Source organism: Syngnathus scovelli, chromosome 2 (assembly GCF_024217435.2).
Source record: "Syngnathus scovelli strain Florida chromosome 2, RoL_Ssco_1.2, whole genome shotgun sequence".
Taxonomy (NCBI): domain Eukaryota; kingdom Metazoa; phylum Chordata; class Actinopteri; order Syngnathiformes; family Syngnathidae; genus Syngnathus; species Syngnathus scovelli.
The window spans coordinates 1672050-1690000 of record NC_090848.1 but is presented as its reverse complement, the minus strand read 5'-3'; the positions used below and the strand labels follow the sequence as shown (position 1 = coordinate 1690000).

Below are 17951 nucleotides of genomic sequence, written 5' to 3'. Positions count from 1 at the left end.
AAATACAGCAGGTGTGAAAACAGCAGACAGCCAGGTTGCCTGCCTCCAAAGCGGGCTCACCACCCCTCTTGTGCGGAGCCCTGGGCCTGGCAGCTGATGCCTTCTCCCCAGTTGCCTCCCTCCACTCCACCAGCCTGCCATGGCCATCAAAGCGCAGGCTGCCTCCCAACTGTTAGCTCCCCGCTAGGCGGCTAATAAAAAGCCCGGGTTATAAATATGAACAGAGGAGCGTGCATAATACCCTGAAGGAGCACCCAAAACACCACTAAACAGATAAATGTAATGGGATGGATACGCCTCATTAATTTTAGCATGCTTAGTTTTTACAGATGCTGTGATAGAGACAAGGTGTTATGAATAATCTAAAAAAGCCGTTGAATGCGGGATGTGAGGAGGAACCGATTCATCTGTCCTTTTAGAGGCTCCACTATTGCTGACTAATATGGATTTTTTTTTTTTTTTTCTTCCTGAGGTAAATTCTTAGACACATCGATTGTGCATTATTTAGCATAACAAGCGACATCCTGTTAATGGCAAGTCACAGATCGATAAAATATTTAAAAAACAAACGCCGCATGGAGTCGTTTTGGATGCAACCCCAATTCGCTTGACTTTGCTTGTCTTCTGAAGGTTTTCTCCAAATGTGGCAGAGGGGGTTGTTAAAGCTGAGCACTCGCTTTTATTTATTTACCAAGTCAGGGTCAAGTGAACTTTTTTATTCTTTTTGATGCCGAGTCCCTTCTGCGTGTGCGAGTCTCATCCCGACCAGGTGCTACAGGCTCCCCATTGATCTTGGGCCGAGCCATCACTTTGAGGTGACAGCTAAATGACCTGCAGCCCTGGGCGCTGACCATCCCATCCCACCATCACGCTATGTGTGTGTGTGTTTACATTGCGGAGACTAATCGATAGCGAATGATGCCTGCGTGGAGCTCATCAGTTGGTGGCAGTCGCAGCAGACAGACTGTAATCTATAGCTTCGCTGAGCAATACTTACCACGCCCCCACCTGCACAAAATCCCTAAAGAACTCCCCCCTTTCCCCGTTAAGCTCCCCTTTAGGCTCCTGGCCGTACCCCCCTTTGCAAGCTGCGGCGTCCTCGGAGAGCAGAACGGCGTCGTTGCGGCTAAGCAGCCTGCAGGGCTCGCTTAATACGTGGACGCCCCTTGCCATGCTCAACAGACTCACTTGGCAGGGGCGGGGAGGGGAGGGGGGGGGGGGACAATTTGGCCAGGAGGGATTTTAGAACCCCTAGTGGGAGCTCAGCAGCCAAAAAGAGAGACACAAAGAGAAAAAAGTCATTTATCTGCCTTGTGAGAGGTGACACATGTGAAACGGCGCCCAACATTACGCTGCAGTTTGGAGTCAGAAGATAGCCAGGAAGAGATACACCTGATCGACTAACAGCTCCATCTCTTCCCGCTGTCGCGTTTTACCTCGCGACAGATAACACGTGGCGGAAACAGCTTAATTACACACGCGGCCTTATCAGCAGACATTAGCCCGGCGGTGATAATCAACGCCAGCGTCAGGCCCTTCCGTCAAAGTCTCGTGTTGCTTTCGGAGAGAGCGAGCGAGCGCTGGGCTGATAAGGGACGGCGCCGCTTGTTAAATCACGATTTGCTGATGGTTTTTTTTTTAAAAGCACAAAAAATTTACCTTGGACAGTTTTTTGTTTCGATGAGACGTACAATTAATTTGTATTTACGGTAATTTCCGCTACTTTTTGCACACACTTTGAACGGCCAGGGCGGATAATTTTTATAATATTGTAAGAGGATTTGTTTTGGTAGTACCGGTAATAGAAATGAGGACATTTCATTAAAAAAAAAAAAAAAAACTGTGGCTTATACGTGAAGAAAAGAGTATTTTCCATTAATTTTAGCTGGTGCGGCTTATAGTCCGAAAATTACGGTAATTCAATTGTTATACAGGACTTCAAGCGGAGATATTTTATATCATTATTTATTATTTTTATTGTTTTTATATTTATTTTATAGTATTTATACTATTTTTCTGCAGCCCAAAAGTCCCAAGTATATTATTATTTATTATATATTATTTATACTACTCTCTTCTTTCTGCAGCCCCAAAAGTGCCAAGTATAGTCTTTTCTAAGAAAACATCACCGACGGATAATCCGCCTTCTACATGACACATAAACCGATGGAGCGCTCGAGGTTGCGCAAGTGCTAACCTTTCAGGAGTGCTCACGGCACAACAAGCGTACGGCCCCCTTAAACGCCGAAGCCAATCTTTCTGAAAGGTGTGTGACAAAGAGTGGAAAATGCCTTTTTTGTTCCACTGCTAAGAACCGTCATTTGACAAGTGAGTGTGTAAGAGGATCGAGAGCTCGAGACAGACGAGGATGAAGTTGCGGCGGAGAGGAGAGTGGAAAAGGCGGGGGAGATTTAATCCCAGCCACTACAGCGCCAAGGAGGGAAGTCCAAGTTAACTGGATTTGGGTGTTTATCGGTGTAGCATTGGACGAGAAGCCCCTCTTAGCCATCCTAATCTAATCACGAGACAAATCAGCCATTTTCCACCAACGTGCACGTGTGGCAGCCATGTTGGGATTTGGGGAGTCTGCGCTCCGGATGTTGGGGACCCCATTGTGTGGGGGCAGACTGGCTAATCTTCATTACGGCAACACAATGGTGGGTCCAAAGAGCGAGTCCTGGCTGGAAAAAGGCACGGGGAAACAAAAGCGCGGGCGAACCAGCACGACAATAACAGGGCGGGAGATAAAGGGGACGGTGAAGCGGAAAAACTCGGCCGCTCGGTAGCACAATCACGTCCCGGCCGGCGGCAACTGTGGCGCTGTGCCACGACTGATAAGGTCCAATTCATACATGCTGAATTAGGCAAGCGTTCCGAGTGCTTTCACCACGGTGGCGTCGCCCAGCAGGCTGCCTTCGTACTCAACGGATGAAAACGTGAAAGTGCATCCAAAGACGGGCACAAGGTGGCACAAATTGAATGAAAGTCAAAGTGACGCCATTTATAGTCGCTGATTACGTCGGTGCTAGTTTTCATACTACGGTACTATAATCGTTGACACAGTTTTATACGTAAAATAGTTTATGCGTAACATTCCACGTTGAATGAAAGTTCTTTGGATTTTTTCTGAAGAATTGTTTGATTCAGTATTTTTTTGGGTTTCGCTGATCCCCTGAGATATCCGTGGCCACCCCATAATAAATAAAAAATTAAATAAATAAATAAATTACTTACTTAATTAATTTAAAAATATATAAATAAAATAAGTAAATAAATAAAATAAATGAATAATAGATAAGTAAATAAATAAATTACTTAATTTATTTATTTAAAAAATAAAAGTAAAATAAATAAGTAATCCGTGGCCACCCCATAATAAATCAAATTTATTTAAAAAATCTAATTAAAAAATTAATTTAAAAAAATAAAAAATAAATAAGTAACTAAATAAAATATAAATAAATTACTTAATTAATTTAAAAAAATAAAAGTAAAACAAATAAGTAAACAAATAAAATAAATGAATAATAAAATAATAATGATGAACAAATAAAATAAAACATATATTTTAAAAAAAACTTCTCCAGTGTTAAGGTGATGGACCAATCTCATTCAGCGCACTCATTTGTTGCACAAAGCGGCAACGCTTCCTCCTCAAGCCCAAAAAATTAGCGACTTTTCGACATCGATGAGGTGACCCGTCCGTACAGCAGCAGTCACGCACAGTTACGCAATACAATATCATTCGCATCGCAACGACTTTACATCCGTACCAGCAGGTGAAACATTGTCGTTGCCTTTTTATTCCCACAGCAACGCATTTAAGACAAACCCGAGCGGCAAACATTAGCCCGAGCTGCTTAAAATATTGAAAGCCATCTTCTCGCCAGCGGGCTCTCCGCCAAGAGTGGTGAGAGAGCGCGCGCTTGCGAGTGACTTGATGTTGCTCACGGATGGACGGAAACGCTTGTGAACCCGCTGGCCCCTCCGCTGCCGCAGTAGCAACGCTGCGCTTCCCAATTTCACCCCCAAAGCGCCGCAACAAAAGCGAACTGGATGTAGGCTGTAAATGTAGCTTGACCTTTGACCTTGACAAGTGTCGCGCCGCATGTTTTTGTGTGCCATAACACACACGCACCTGCTAGTCAGAATATTCAAAGGCAAACTCTTCTCTTGTTGCTGCACACACACAGCGACAGATAAACCCAATAAACCCAATAAACTCGTGCTGCGCTCTGTCGCTGTGCCTTGCTTACACACACACACACACACACACACACACACACACACACACACCAGTGAAAATTATTGATGTGCTCTCTTATAAAACAGTGGCTGGTCCCTGAAGTATTCCTGGCAACATCACGGGCTGAAAATAGCAGCCGACCCAAATAACTTTCCCCGACGGAACGGAGACAGAGCCAGACCACAGCCACGGGCAACTGGCTTTACTAATTGGCATCATTTTACAATGAAATAATATCTGGGACGCAACAGTGGTAAACTAAAGAGCAAGAGGATGTGCTGTCTAGCCATGCACACGCCTGGGAGGAACTGCTGACCTGTTCGTGTAACTTATTTGTAAATACACATCGTTTGTGTGTACAGTTCGTGTGTATATTCGTGTAGAAAAGTCAAGGATGGATGACTGGTGTGGAAAGAGTTTGAAAGATTCAGCGGAAGACCCGAGTGACGATCTGAAGAGTCATCTAATGCTTGCCAGCACATCATTAAGTGGCAGATCTACGTGGCTGAACACCAATTAACTGGACAATTGTGAAAAAGAAAAAAAAAAAAAAAAACTGTCTGCAAGTCAGACCTGAGCATCAGTCAATTGACAAAAAAAATGGTGCCCCCTAGTGTTCATATTGGGAAACAACAACGTAAGAAGCGGGTTGCCATGTCAGCTGTATTTCCGTTATAATAATATCAAGAAAGAAAACAAGCGAGAAATAAAGGAGGGAGTGTGGTTCTTTGACACAGGCCCATTCATTGTCTGGAGACTTTCCATCTTAGCTTTTGAGATAAATTTGTTGCGTGACCGCGCTCAATCGGAACTAAAAACACAATCTTTTCTCGTTGAATGAAAAAGCCATTATCCATTACAACCCTCCAAAATAATTATTTTTCCAATAAGGGAAAATAGCTATGATATTGTTCTTTGTGGAAAAAAAACATTGTGATTTATTGTTGCAATCCAATTCAGTGCTATTCCTTCTTGTGTGCCCACCCTGGCCACCAGGAGGCAGTATAAACTTCAATCAAATGAAGAATCGGACTTCAAGATGCTATTATTTTCCGTAGATGATAAAGAATACATGCCTGTGACTTTGGCTTAACTATTTGTTAATCCTCCATTTTTATTCATCTATTGACTATCGCTAACAGTTAGCACGTCAGTGGCGTTTTGCTTTGTTTGCTAGCATTAAGCTAAACAGACACATTTTAAATAGACATGATGTAATCATTCTTGTAACAATTCTTTGTTTAATATTTGGTTGGACTGTAAACGTCTATAAACAGTTTGATTCCGCTGAAATTATTTCCCTCGACATATATGACATACAGTTTTAGGTGGGAATTTTTTCTTTTTTTGCGAACACTCCTATGATAGATACAGCACGACATTTATCGGCCATTCACCTGAGATCCAAATCTTCACAATGTAGAAAAATTGTACCTGACACATTCACAAAATCTAATTGCCTAGTGCGTGACAGCTCAGTGGCGTTCGTTCGTTCGTTCGTTCGTTCGTTCGTTCGCTTTACTCGGTGGGTGGCGGACCTCAAGTTTACAGGCGCTGCCCTGCTCGCATTATGCGACAAGAACAATGAGGAAACATGTTCAACGTCAAGCTGATTAATGGCTCCTCCCACAGGTCTCATTAAATCATTGTCGGCCACTTGCCGGCCCCTGTTAGAAACCAACCGTCATTCTAATTTGACACTTATACGACCCGTTTTTTTTTTTTCCCCCTCACGCCAAGGCTAAATGTCAGAATAAAATAACACCACATCTAAAGCGCTACCCGTTTTTTGTGGCGGCTGTACCTCACCCAAACAATTCAAGCCTGCGGGAGCCTGCACAAAAGAACCAAAGCATTTTATATGGAACCAAGTTAAGTCTTGCAAAGTGTCTTACATAACATTGAAAGCTCCTGCTCCACCTTGGGACATCTCATCTAAAGAGAATTTAAAAGCATATGCACCCCCTCCCCCCCCCCCCCCCCCTTCCCTCACTAGAGTCAAGATTCTTCGCCCTGTTTTATAAACAAGTGGCTTTACGGCATGTCCTTGCCGCCGTCAGCGGCGCAGGCTAAAGGCCGTGATTGATGACTAGCTTCAGATGACAACAAGCAGCGGTGTTTACTCAGTCAAATTGCCCTTGTCTCTCTCTGCCCTGCATCTCTTTGCTCTTCTGGCTCCTAAGGGAGAAGGTCCGATGTGGCGTGCTCCCCCCCCCCGGGATGAGAATATTCTCCCGTATGGAAAGAAGCAAACGGGCTTCTCTTGGCACTGCTCACTAAAGCTGCCTAGCAACAGGTAGGCGGTGAGATGGGATGCAGTGCCGTGCCAGGCATGGCCCATAAAATGCCTGAACATCCTCTTCACGTAAGACCAGAGTGAGATGAGGGGAGAGGATCGTTTCATTTTCAAACATTTTTTTAGTAGTGTTTGATCGGAAAAGGATTCGTATCAACGATGCCGCTGCGACACATCAACGTATTGAATGCATGTTCTCGTTCATCGTACGCGGCTATGAAAACACAAAGCCGGTCGCTGTGCTTAGACTTGGAAGGCTTACAACAGATTCTCCAGATGCTGATTTCATAACGGATTTAACAGAACGATCAAAATTACTTTGTCTGTGGCCTCGTTTTACGGTTCTGGTTCGTGTCCACACGTTTATCATGGGCATGAATGTCATAGTCTGTTTTTTTATTTTTATTTTTATTTTTATTTTTATTTTTATTTTTATTTTTATTTTTATTTTTATTTTTATTTTTATTTTTATTTTTATTTGAAAAGTTCTTTTCCCACTGTGGGATGATTGGATTGCTCAAAAATATTTTTTTGCAAGTAAACTTTTCCAGATTATTTTTTTGTGCTGATTCTGAGTCTGCCCTTGTTTTTGTCATAATAACAACAATAATATAATGTAAAAAATAAAAAAATAAAACCATAAGAACATAATGAAAATCTTAAATTGAGTTGAAAAACACTAGGGATTCATAAAGTCATATCTGATAAAAACTTGCTGATGACCAATGTACACTTTGGAAGATTTTTTAAAAACAATTGTGTGGTTTATTTACTTTACATTTTATTTAATCGACGCTTAAATACAAACCTACTTGACACCAATGTTTGGCTAAATGTGCTTTTCTAAGTTTCCCCTCAACTCAACGTGTTTTGCACTTTGTATGGCATGTTTGTCCTTGGGCTTTCAGGCTCTTATCTTGTCTCCATCGAAACATTTAAAAACTCTTAACAATGTTCACAAACTCTGAATGCTTGAGCCGAGTCAAGGCCTCGGTCTCGGAATGCCATTCAGGTCTTCCAAATACAAATAGCTTTTGGCAAATCTAGATGGGCGGTTAGCTTTGTGTTTTATCCTTATGTAAGATAATCTTTTTTGTCTTTTGACAACTTCATATCCAAGCGTGACATTGTAAAGTTACTCCACTTACTAGTTTAGCTTAAATGCTAACAGCGTTAGCGCTTCTTGCGTCACCAGATTCTTTAGCACAGCTTGTGAATGCCTTTTCATACGGTCAGAAATTTCGTCGGTAGCCATTCTGCTTCCGTCTCCGAGACAAGCCGAGCTTGTCCGATCAGTCTGAGGTACCTCGACGAGCGTGCCCGATATTGGACTCCGATGATGTGAAAGTCATTTCCCAGCTGCGCGACAAAGCGACATCTGACTTTTCTCGCGGTTGTTAATCAAAGCTGGAGCGGTAGAGCGTTTGGGGGAAGCTATACATAAAGATGTGCTTGTCCACGCCACCCCCTCCCCCGCCCGCTCCCATGACAGGCCAGGCAGCGGCGTGTCAGCCAAATGAATACATCCAGCGCCGCACTCTCTTTCATCAACGCTTCCCGGCTTTTCATCAGCGGCCATAAAGCAGTAGCAGGCACCTATCACTGGCGATAGCCTCTCAGCTGCCTGAATGATGAGACAGACATGGCGGAGTTCGCCGAGCGCTCTCATCGCAGAATGGATGTTACTGGGTCAGGAGGTCACTTGCACATCTCATTACACGAAACCTGCGCGCGTGCGGAACCATCAGCAAGCGATAAACCCGAACCAACACCTAGCGCGTCTTGTTAACTCCGACTCCAAATAGAATCCGAAGAGTTTAGGCCTCATTTATCAGCTCGTTTTAATTGGATGAACTCCTTGCTCGTTTTTCTAATGGCCTTTTTTTTTTTTGTAATTCGCGTAAACAGACACGTCGCCTTGCTCCAAATAGAAGCTTTGAGGAAAAAAAAAAAAACCTTCTGGGGTGGATTATACAAAGGCAGCCTTTCACGGACCAGGCGGCCGCATCCAATGGATTGTACGTGACCAAGATCTCCTGACTGCTTTTTTGGCTTGAGGCAAAAATCAATCATATTAGTCATCAGAGGATCACAAGATCACAAGAACTGTCTGTAACACTTGAAGAATGTTTGCTCAAAAACAAGTCCCAAATTCATTTTACTGTCTTCACACAGCAAATTCAAGATTAAATAATGATCATGAGGAGCAATGCAATAACTGATAAATGCTAAGACAAGAAATTTTGGATGTACCTTTGCTAGCAACTCCAACCAAAACATGGTGTGGTTTTATTTACTTGCCTGCAAAACTAATTGCCCCACGGGGACTTGGATGTTTTAATATTGTCGCTATGGTAACTCTAAATCATGCAATAGACAGCGGAGAACAAATACAACGTGAATGACATGAGCGACACAAAAACTAGGGTATTGTATAGCAGATCCATAAATATGCAGCCATATTCTTGTGTCCTCCTGAAATGGGCCAACATGAGGCCCCACAGAACAAACAGAAAGTATAGAAATCATCAGAACATAAAATAAACAGATGCCTGGTCTGTTTATTTTAGCTAGCTAGTTTTAGTTAGCATTAGCCGAGACATTTATTGTAGCATCTGTGGTCATCATAAAGAATCAGGTGACTTTTCAAAACAATTGGAACTTTTTCAAAGTGCCAGGCGGACGGGGCTGCTATAGAAAAAAAAAAAAAAAATCGAAAAATCCATACGGAGCTTCTTCTATAGGCGAAATGAAGGCAGGTTCGGAAAGCAGGGTGGCTAAAATCGAGTCTGCCGTGTGTGAGAAAAGCAGCTGTGGCCCACCGAGGATTACATAACTCGGGAAGACACACGGCCAGATGCCACGCCATCTTTTTGTCCACCGTCCGAGTTCTTTTCACACTTCCCAAACTCCCGATGCATGCCCGCCATCTTCATCTTCTGTCTGTCTGCAGTAGCTCGTCAGTCCTTCGGGGTTCAAGCCCACCCGACTGTGAAATGCGAAACCCAAGCAGCGGTGGAGAATGTGCGTGCTCGGCAACTTCTTCCACTGCCATGCTTGCAACCGCTCCCCCCCTTCCCCCCCGCCGCCTCGCCCGTGCAGATGCAGAAATGTGCGTGCCAGAGACTACACGTACGTGAGCGCCCTGTTGCTGCTAAGCTCCGCCCACACAAAACGAGGGATGGACATGTACCCAATTCATCGGCCAGGTCACGGATTGTGTCCTGGGGTCAATGCTGCACCGTCATTTGTTATCCCTCAGGGTCAAGCGCTATACAAATAAGCTGCATCATCAACAGAGTCTGAAAAACGGCCCAAGATGCTGACCCAATGTCTGCCCAGCATGGCGTCCGGGCACTTTCCAAAACGCAAACACGAGTGCGGCTGCAGCTCCGATAAATCTTTGTTGAGTTGTGTTTCTCTGAAGGGAAATCACCACTAAGTCCGGCTTATTAGCGGCTATTTGTTCCGACTGACCGTGCGGGGTTTCGACGTTTCAGCTTGGTTAGCTCCGATAATGCAACAACTAGCGGCCTCACACGTACCATCTGCAGACCCCCGAAACACTTTTACCCGTGTCTGCTCCCCATTCAGCTATTATGGACTCCAATAAGGGGGGACATGGCATCTCTGGGAGTCATTTAGCTCCAACAATGGCCGCCGACTTCAGCCCATAAAGACATCAGACTCCAAATTAGGACTGGAATAGCGCAAAATTTAAAATTCTTCCATAGAGGCGAACTCGGTGACCTCTTCCTCTTGCTGCAGCAGGCGGTTTGCTGTGCAAATGTTCAAGCAAATAAATTTTGGGGGGTTATTTGCATTGCTAATAAGACACAAGGTGGGATTATCGCAGAATTGTATCAGAATCCAAATCGACGCTTGCAGCAAATAGTCTTGACGTGGAATATAAATCTTGAGGTATTTATGAAAATACTGATACAAGTTGGCAAATTCAAGTGCAATTTTGTTGGAGGACATAGTTTTTCATTCCAAAATTAATTGTCTCGCGAGCTGCAGGCAATCATCCCAGTCAAGGCAAACTGACATTTGCAGCCTCTCCAGATAAGAGCTCTCACACTCTCTTCCATTTGCATTAGGTATTGATTCAGAGATGCTGGCTTGGGGGTGAGGTGCACGAGTGCCATTTCAAAAATCCACTGACAGTGGAGGCAGGGAGCTGGGAGCATGTTATGAAAAGACGCGTTGGTGGGGAACAGCGGGATGCCAATTAGGCTGCTTGGCCACAACAAATGGATCCATCGTCACGCACCGTCCCCCCTCTTTTTGTTTTTTTTTTCCCTTTCGAAACAGAGCAAAGACGACGGGAAAGCTTAATGTTATATGTATGCCCGTGCATCTATAGTTTTTTTTTGGTCTACCAAATGGAGCATGGTCAGCATCATTGGCAAAAGCAGCAATGCAGGTGGTGCAGATGCTTCAGAATGAATAAATACAAAAAAAATTAAAATAAATAAGATAGTGCACATGTTTCAATCTCACCCAAACTGTCTAATGTACAAAATAATGTGTGAAAAATATTTATGTGAAGGTGAAATTGTCTATGTGACCACGTGCTCACCTCCCCGGACCATCTACTCAACTTGTATTCAGGAAGTGAGATACAAGAAGGAATATGCCTTTCTGGAATATTTATGTCAACATTCTATCTAAAAGATGCAAAGACAGACATGTCAGCGTATCTATTATGGATAAGGGAGGGGGGGGGGGAGAAAATGCGAGGCGGGGGCGGTGCGCGCATCTCTTCGTGTGGGGGCTCCACAACTCGGTAATGCGGATGTATAATTCACGACCAATTCTGTCTCGGTGATGGCCTGCGCATCTTCATCTTCGCAAATCGTACTTGACAGCTTTATTACGCGCCGACGTGCGTCCGCATGAAATCCAGCTCCGGGAAAAAGTGTCAAATCGACTGTACGAGTGAGTCACAAAAAAAAAGACGCTTTATCGGATTCATCCCAAACTACTTAATTGGCTAAAAAGTTGGCGTCCCTTTTTCCCGATCGCACAAGTGCGTCGTTGAATCACTTACCTGCTGCCAGTTCTCTTCCAGCGAAGGCATGGCGGAGAAATAGCCGGTGTCGTGCACCAGCTGAAGTTCCTGAAATATACTGTGGTTCGCCAGGACGTCCATGCTGACACTCGCTCGCGGAAAGGATAGACTGATCCACGTCGGGGGAAATGTGCCTCCTCTTTTTGCCGTGTCACGCCTCTACGCGCGCACGTTTGTCATATTAGTCCACGAGAGGATCGATCGATTGCTCAGAAGGTGACGATCGGGACCTGCGCGCATTACCGGACTCGGTGCGTAAAAGCGAGTGGAGGCTGTGATGGAGGCTCCATGTGTATCCGTATTGCCAAAATAGACACTGATGGGAAGCCAGGGGAAGGGGAGGGGCGAGGCTAAACGAAGAGGCGTGTCTTTATGTGTCAATCAACTCCCCTGTTTATCCATTTAAGGTAAATGGGCGGTTGAGGGGCCATTAAAGCGGCAGTGGAGCGTGGAGGGGCGGGGCTTAGCAGATTGGGCGAGCCCGATTGGCTCCGGGGTATTGTCACTCTTGTCCAATGTGGGTAGGATAGGCGCGCTATTTATGGATGGCTATATTAGATTTGGAAGAAGGACTGAGAAGCTAGTCTGCAAGCAGAAGTCGTGCGGTAAACATGTTCAGGCCGGACTGGTCCTGGCCGGTATTGTTTCACTGAGTAAATATTTAATTAGTGTGAGATGCAGGATGTGAGGCTTTGCATTACACCTGCTTTTATAGCGGATGTAGCACTTAAAAGTACATGCAATTTGTCCAATGAGGTTCCTAACATGGTTGCATAATAACTCTTACCTGAAGCAATTTGATCTTTTGGTTTTCGGTGACTCCAATTTTTATTGTGCTGTGTTGTGAGCCATTTTCAGAAATGCTTTTTTTTTTAGCTTCTGGCTAAAAATGCCTTAAGAGTTATAGCGCCATCTGCGCTTTTGATATGCCGACATCCTGCAAATGCCTTTTTATAAGGGCAAAAGATTTTTTTTTTTTCTAAAAGGCCATAGGTGTGGATGCTGATACTTTCTGAGACCGTAGTGGTGAAAAAAAATAAAAATAAATGGAGGCTTTGTATTGTAAAGTCAAAGCGATATATTATGGTGACCCACCGGCATGTTACTCATGCGCTGTAAGTTGTTCGCCGGATGTGCTCGGAATGACAAAGACGCGTCTGAGTTATAAGTGATTCCGATGATTCGCTCTGTCCGTGGATGAGCGCATCAGAATTCTTGAGGTCTGTGTAATCTCATTACTGTGTATGGGGGGGGGGGGGCATGTGATTTGTGCATGGCATTTTGGGAAGGAGCGTTTGGTTCAGATGGACGACAAAGCTCCGTCTGACATTTATCCATCTGACACAACTCACTTGGTCTCTCCTTCTTCTTGCTCTCGCTGCTCTGGCCGATATGCTGCTTTTATCCCTCCCTGTTGCTCTTTAAATCTGCTTTTATTTCTCATCCGTCTCTTACTGCCACCACCATCCCAAAGCTCATCTAGCAACCACCTTCACCAACAATCCTACATCAACGTATGCGTTCAATAGGACGAGAAGAACGATGGCGTAAAAGTGGACAATTTGTACCTGTGTCGTCTCCTTGTGTGTTTTTGTGCAAGGAAAAATAAATAGCATGGATTTTCATGGCGAGAGATGGATCTCATCAATTGGTGGACAAATCTACACTTACACATGGCCTGACCAACATTGATTGCTGCAGACATCCATCTGCAACAATTGAGATATGCATGTGGAATTTTTTTTTATTTTTGTGTGGTCCAACAGTATTATTGATCGAATTGGCCTTGATGAAAATCATGGCATTGTCATGGTAACGTTTTGCTGCAAATGAGACTTGAGAAGGTGGCAGCTGAGATTTTGGCCCACACTGCTTCTCCAGAGACCTTCGTCAAATTTCGAGTTGTGCTCTTCAGAATTGTTTGACGTTTTGTTCTCAGCCATTCTTCGATAGGCGAGTATACCGATACCAGGTAGTACCGGTCAAGGTATCGTATGCGTGACAGGAGCCGATACCGGTAACGTGTTCCGTCTTGTGACAATTTTACGATCAGGAAATAGAAATTAGAATAATAAAATTTACTCATTAATATAATGTCATTTTAAGGACAATTTAATTAGATTTATTTTAAATTTATTTAATTTATTTAAATGTATTACATTTATTTTATTTCTATATCAAGGTCTTTCTTTAAAATGAGTATTTGCGAGTGACTATTCAAGAATTGAGAACCGGTACTGGTTTTGGTCTGATAAGATAAAAAAAAAAAAGTAGAGCATCAACCATTCCTAGTTTTGACTCATCATCTTGTTGGACGACCTGCACGCTCCAAAACGATGCTATCAAGATTGTAGCTTGAGAAGCAAGCCGGCAACGTAACCGAGTTTCTTACAGTTGACTTGTCTTTCCTTGAACCCAATACAATAAATCACTGTCATTTTCTTTCTTTCCATTTGTCCTTCCCTCGCTTCCGTATTCCAGCCGACAGCGTAGAGAAGGTTGCAAAAAGATAGAAAGAAGAAATAAGTGAGGGCTATTATCCACAGGGCATGCGGCATTATATTGTCAATGCTGACATTGCTCTTACCTGGCAGGCCCTGCTTTTACTATATTAATAATGGAGCAGGCGCCATCCGTCACGAGGCTACCATGCTGCTAATCACGTCAGCCTTGTGCATATTCACCCGGCCGTCTCTCGGGTGGACAGCGAGAAAAAAAAAAAAAAAAGAGCGATAAACAGTGACAGTGCGATGGAGGATGGCGAGCGGCACAGAAACGGGGGAGGACGATATCAATGTGCTGAAACACATGACAGATGCCCTTGGCCTTTTGCTGAATGGCTTCCCTGTTGGCAGGAGTTAACCAGTGTATTTAAACAGGACAAGACGAATGAGACCTCCACTCCCCCCCCCCCCCCCCACTCCCCCCCCTGCTCACTGAACCAGCCCATTTCTATTCCGACTCACAGTCGTTCCCCAAGCGGGAATGCTAATGCTAGCTGACATCGTTGGGCTTCACCGGAGTCACGGCGAACTTTTTCATCTCCGAGATGATTTGTCAAAAGTGGAAAAAGGCCGTCTTATCAAAACGCGTTCCGACTCAGACCTTGCGTCATTCCCGCCCGTTTCAAACTGCCTTTGCCGTGACCTTTTTCGAGAATACACTCCGTCCGCCGTGGGCGCGGGAAAGGACATTCGGTCAAGATGAGGAAGGCCCGGTGAAATAAAGATAAAGTGGAGCAAGTCGTATGTCAGAATGGCTTCTGGCTGGGAGCCTGCTTACAGACTAACTCCTGACATCTTCTTCACGTTCGTGGAAGAGCTGTGGGAGAAGGTGAACGTGGGGGCGGACGACGAGCGAGTTAAGGAGGAGGAGTGAATTCCAGAGCGACGGGCTGACTCTGGAAAGTGATAATGAGCGCTCGGGGCTGTCTGGGGGTGCAAACTCCGAGGAGCGCAAAAAGTGGGGGAGGAAGTGATGGGAGCAGAGGGTGCAAGGCAAGGTGCACCCTCAGCTGGTTTGAGTCGGAGCGTTGCTGTTTTCCTACACGAGGAGCAAGCATCAAGGCGGCCATTAGAGGCGGCCGTTAAGTGCCAATTAGGCTAAGAGTGGGAGACGGAAAACACCCATTTGCACTTTTGCAAGCAAGCGAGCAGGAAGTGAGGCAAAAAGGGGCTTCAACCCTCTCAGGTTTCACAATCACTCTCCCTCCAGCTTGCATCTTCTCATCTCTGTAAATGTTGTCACTTGATGAAAAAGGCTGACATTGAAAAATTCATGCACGCTATTGATAAGGTGGAGATAGAAAATTAAGCATATTCGTCGGAATATCTCAATTTATTTGCGTGATCAAATCTTTTTTTTTTTCTAATGACTGCACCAGGGGAGGTGAATGGGAAGCCAAAAAATAAATAACGGCAGCCACAAGGTCAGGAATGACACGGGTCTTTTGAAGCTATAGCAACCGTTGCCGTACAAAAGCAGCCGACCTTGCGCGTTTATGTCATGCTAATCCTAGCACCTGCGCACAATGAGACGGAGATTTTCTTTCAAATCATGCAAGAATCCAAATTGCCTTGATAAGTTGAAATAGAACGTCGTCAGGGGAGCTAGCGGCGAGCGTTTGACATCCAGGCTCTTTCGCTCGCGGCCTGGCTAATTTCCCGAGGCTGCCGCCCGCCCGCCCGCCGTCTTGTATATTCATGTGTGTACCTTCCTATCTTAATCCTAGCTATTACACGCATGGCCGGCCATGTCAAGGGGAGATTTGCTCACTCACGGTGAATGGGCCAATATTGACAGCACGCCCACCGCATCGGCGATCGGTGTAAGGGCTTAGCGCGAGCGCTGAATGCGATCGAGAGGCGAGACATCCTCGCGGGGAATCCAATGCCAGTGTCAGTCATGATGGAGCAAAGGTGCTGATGCTGAGGAGCACAACGCATGTCGTTTGGGTCCAGGGGAAAAGTCCAATGGGTTTAATGTGAGCCAATTCGGCTCAATGTAGGCCTGTGGCGCCGGAGACTGCAAAGGTGTCGAGCGTGGGTGTCAAACTCAAGGCTCGGGGGCCCGATACGGCCCACCATATCATTTTAATGCGGCCCGCAAAGACAAATTGTTCATCATGTGTCAATACTAAAATTACAAATTGTCTTCACTTTTAAAAAAAATGTAAAAATTGCGAGCAATTTTTATTAGCATTCATCTATTTAAAATATTTGTATAATTATATAAATAATAATTCATTAAATTTGTATAGCGCTTTTCAAAAACCCAAAGAGGTTTATTTATTATTATAATAATTAATAATAATAAATATAATAAAATATATATAAAATATAATATATATTATAAATAAAAAAATAATAAAAAAATATAAATAATTATAATATAAATATAAACATTTATATATTTTACTGGTGTCTGATTTCAAAACTAGTTATTCATCAGTTTGTTGTGTAGCCTAGACTGGCCCTTTAAGGGAAACTATGACTACCATGCGGCCCGCGACAAAAATTCGTTTGACATCCCTGTTGTCGAGTAAATTGCATTCCGTCTATTTTGACCCATAGTGATCTTTGATTTTCCTCACAGACAAAAGAAGAGAAGACAGATCAACGTGTTAGGTAAGGAAGCATTCATTGCAATTAGGCAATTTGTCAAATATTAAATTAGCGCCTCCTCACTTGATGCCACTGGAGACAGCTGCTAGCCATTAACCGCTTTGAGGTCACGTCAACTCTGTCGCGGGTCAAGCGTTTGTTTACCTTATTCCGGAGATTGGTTTCAAATTTGGTTATCCGTTCAGACCAGCTCGCAAGTTCTAGTCCACCAATTTCACAACACAGATTTTTTTTTTTTTAATTTGGGGCTATATTGAGCATTTCCAAGACCAAGCTGTGATTCCATCTTCATTAAAAAGCGTGTTTGGGATCTACCGCCTCCATCAAATGAGATTTTGCGGTGATGCTCCGAGGCAGTAAGACTGACATCATCCCCGGTGACATAAGCAACTCAAGAAGCCAAACAGGGTTTACAGTGTACTTTCCAAACTTCAAGACATCATGCATAATTAAATCCGATTTGCGATGCTGCGAATCAATACGTCATAAAAATACCACGTAGAAAGACGCCGTGACTTGGGTGAAAACCATTCGGCGTGCGCAAATTCACCCCGGGCCGGTCCAGCCGGCGTGTCCGAGTCGGATGATGAAGCTCTTTCAATAGCCGCATTCAAGATGTAATTGGATTTGATGCAGAACAACAACATGAGACGGGGCGAAGCCATGTGCCGCTCATATGACGCTGACCTCCGATTGTGCCATGGCCGACGTTAGATAGTGGATCTTTTGTACGCGGCGGAGGCTGTTTACAGCGCAAGCTAACCGGTTGCGCCCTAAATGTGCAGCGAGTGATGAGGGGGAGCGTGACATGCGGCGTCATGGCGGGCAAACACAAACAAACTCCTTGTTCGCTGTTTGTTTTGCAGAAAAGCACTCGCCGTTAACAAGTAAATTACCCGGTCCGTAACATTAACACGCTCGTCCGTCGCCATTTGTCATTACCGGCCATCGCCAAATCTCCCTTTCCCCCCCCTCCCCTCCCCACACTTCAAACTGCTCCGAAATGAGCTCGCTCTGCCAGGCCGGCATCTCGCCAGGCCAATCATCCATCTGCAATAATAGAAATCGTCTGGCTGATGACAGACTGAGGCAATCACCGGACAGGCTGAGTGGGCTCTTCAGCGCGCCCTCTGCACCCCCGCTGCCGGTTGATAGCGGGGGACGGCCGGGGGAGGCTGGCACGGTTATCTCGTCGGTAGGCCGAGCGGATTT

At 44.6% G+C, this 17951-nt stretch overlaps 1 protein-coding gene across 1 annotated transcript in view; it reads right to left on the bottom strand.

Annotated features, from left to right (window-relative positions):
* Positions 1–11942, bottom strand: part of LOC125988533 (Krueppel-like factor 7) — a 23494-nt gene extending 11552 nt beyond the window's left edge. Inside the window, exon 1 of the mRNA XM_049753840.1 lies at positions 11596–11942. Coding sequence (XP_049609797.1) covers positions 11596–11697 — 102 coding nt within the window. The 5' untranslated portion in view covers positions 11698–11942. The remainder of the gene's footprint in view (positions 1–11595) is intronic.
* Positions 11943–17951: the final 6009 nt, after the last annotated feature.